This window comes from Silene latifolia, chromosome X (genome assembly GCF_048544455.1).
Source record: "Silene latifolia isolate original U9 population chromosome X, ASM4854445v1, whole genome shotgun sequence".
NCBI classification, from domain to species: domain Eukaryota; kingdom Viridiplantae; phylum Streptophyta; class Magnoliopsida; order Caryophyllales; family Caryophyllaceae; genus Silene; species Silene latifolia.
Window position 1 is genome coordinate 33,772,521 of NC_133537.1, and position 2,233 is coordinate 33,774,753.

Genomic DNA, 2,233 nt, shown 5'->3' on the forward strand with positions numbered 1-2,233 from the left:
AACAATCTCCTCCGAGCACAGATCAACGAGTTGAGGAGCCATGCCGCTAGTTCGGCCCCTTGGATGCAAGAAGACAGATCTGGGAGCCCACTAGGAGTAAGTGGGGATCGAAGGCAGACACGGGTATTACCACGCGAAGTAGCACTCAGGCTGGACATGGACGCAACACCACAGCCAAGAGGAGGCCTGGTCCCAAAAGGACTGGGGGTATTAACGCCAGATGAGGAGCCAGCACGCCAAGAGCCTACACCCACATCAGACGCAGAGGGACATCAGAGAAGCAGGGCTGCAGTTGCGGTCCCAATAACTAGGATGCCAGTTACGAATCAAGTTGAATATACCTGGGGAGGCACCCCGGCGGCAGCAGCGTCGCAGATGCGCCAAACAGCAGTCTTAGAACAACAAAACTTCGTACGAGGAGCAGAACATCAGTCACAGGAGCATCTGCGACCCACCGGGAGAGACACATACATAGAACAGCAGTACCAGGAACTACGGAGCCTCCTCCGGAGGGTCCCAGGAATGCCTCTGCCTATGGAGATGGTTGCACCAGAAAGCTACGCTGACTCACTGTTTACTGACGATATAGCTACGGTGGCCTTACCAAAAGGATTTAGCATCCCAACGATGACCCTCTTCGATGGAACCACGGACCTCTGCGATCACATTAGTCAATTCAAATAGAAAATGATGGTTACCACTGCCACGGGAACCTCAAAAGAGGCATGTATGTGTAAAGGATTTGGTTCAATCCTAATCGGAGCAACATTACAGTGGTTCGTCGGCCTGCCTAATGGGACCATATCTTCATTCGCCGATTTGGTCAACGCGTTCAATCAGCAGTTCTCCAGCAGCCGGAGAACACCCAAGCAGCCAAGTGATCTATACAGGATCGTTCAGGAAATAGGTGAATCAATCAAAGATTACGTCACCAGGTTCAATGCCGAAAAAGTCTCCATACGAGGCTGCGATATGTCCACTGCCATCAACGCCTTTAGGCAAGGCCTGGATAAGGAATCAAACCTCTACAAAGAATTAACGATGTACCCTTGTGAGAGATTCGAAGAAGTCCAGCAGAGAGCTACAGCGGCATTAAGGTTAGAAGAAGACATACAGGCTCGAAAGGGAGTAGCAAACTTCGACAAGCCAAGCAGGAAATTCACAACAGAAAAGAAAGACGAACGAGCTAAGCCAAACAGCAGACACAATATCAGCAGAATAGCAGAAAAAACCCAGCAAATTGACGACTCTCCGCATCCTCCTAAGCTATCTAAATACGGATTCAACACGGGAATGGAAGGGTTGCTGAAAGCACTCAGAAGCCTGGGTGATCAGGTGAGGTGGCCAAAGCCTCCCACTCAGGATCGACCCAACGACGACAGAGACAGCAGCAAGAGATACGAGTGGCATCAGGACATAGGTCACAGGACATAAGACTGCTACAGGTTGCGAAAGGAAGTAAAGTTCCAGGTACGCAAGGGAAACTTGGACCACCTGTTATCACGTGGGGGCAAGCAGGACAGGAGGGAAGCAGCAAATCAGGTGCTTCCTTCTGCTCCACCCATATGCACGAAAATTATTAACGTGATAACAGGTGGATCCGAGCTATCAGGTCTGACATATTCCGTCGCTAAGAGGAAAGCCACCGGAAGTAAAGGGGATCATCCAGAAACTTCATACAGGGTAAGCCAGAGTAATTTACCCCAGGTAACTTTTGACGAGACTGACATAGAAAGCGGTGCAGAGCAACATGACGATGCCCTAACTATAACGTTATCCATTGGCAATTGCACCGTACGAAAAGCATTAGTGGATACAGGGAGCTCTGTGAATCTCATTATGCTCGAAACCCTCAAAACCATGGGTTTTGATAAAGAGAACCTGATAAAGAAATCTGTGCCCCTGGTAGGATTCAGTGGTGAAACTGCGCATTCAGTGGGTGAGATAACCATCCCAACATATATTGGAGTTAATAAACTAGTGAGATACCTAGTCATTGAGGGTCCAACCACCTAAAACGTGATACTAGGAAGACCATGGCTTCATCAGATGAAGGCCGTGCCCTCAACATATCACCAATGTCTCAAGTTCCCAACGCCATGGGGAACGGTCATAGTAAAAGGAGATCGAGAGGAATCCAAAAACTGCTACGCTCAAGCCCTCAAGGCTACAACCAAGCTTCCCTCATAGCAATTATAGGACCGGGGCACCTCGACAGGATACAAAGACCCTC

General features: G+C 49.3%; 1 protein-coding gene across 1 annotated transcript; it reads left to right on the forward strand.

Moving 5' to 3' along the window:
- Positions 1-687: 687 nt before the first annotated feature.
- Positions 688-2,016, forward strand: LOC141617166 (uncharacterized). The gene is made up of 3 exons (XM_074434351.1): positions 688-1,335; positions 1,446-1,542; positions 1,595-2,016. Exons 1-3 carry the CDS (start codon positions 688-690, stop codon positions 2,014-2,016), a joined length of 1,167 nt encoding a protein of 388 aa, XP_074290452.1.
- Positions 2,017-2,233: the final 217 nt, after the last annotated feature.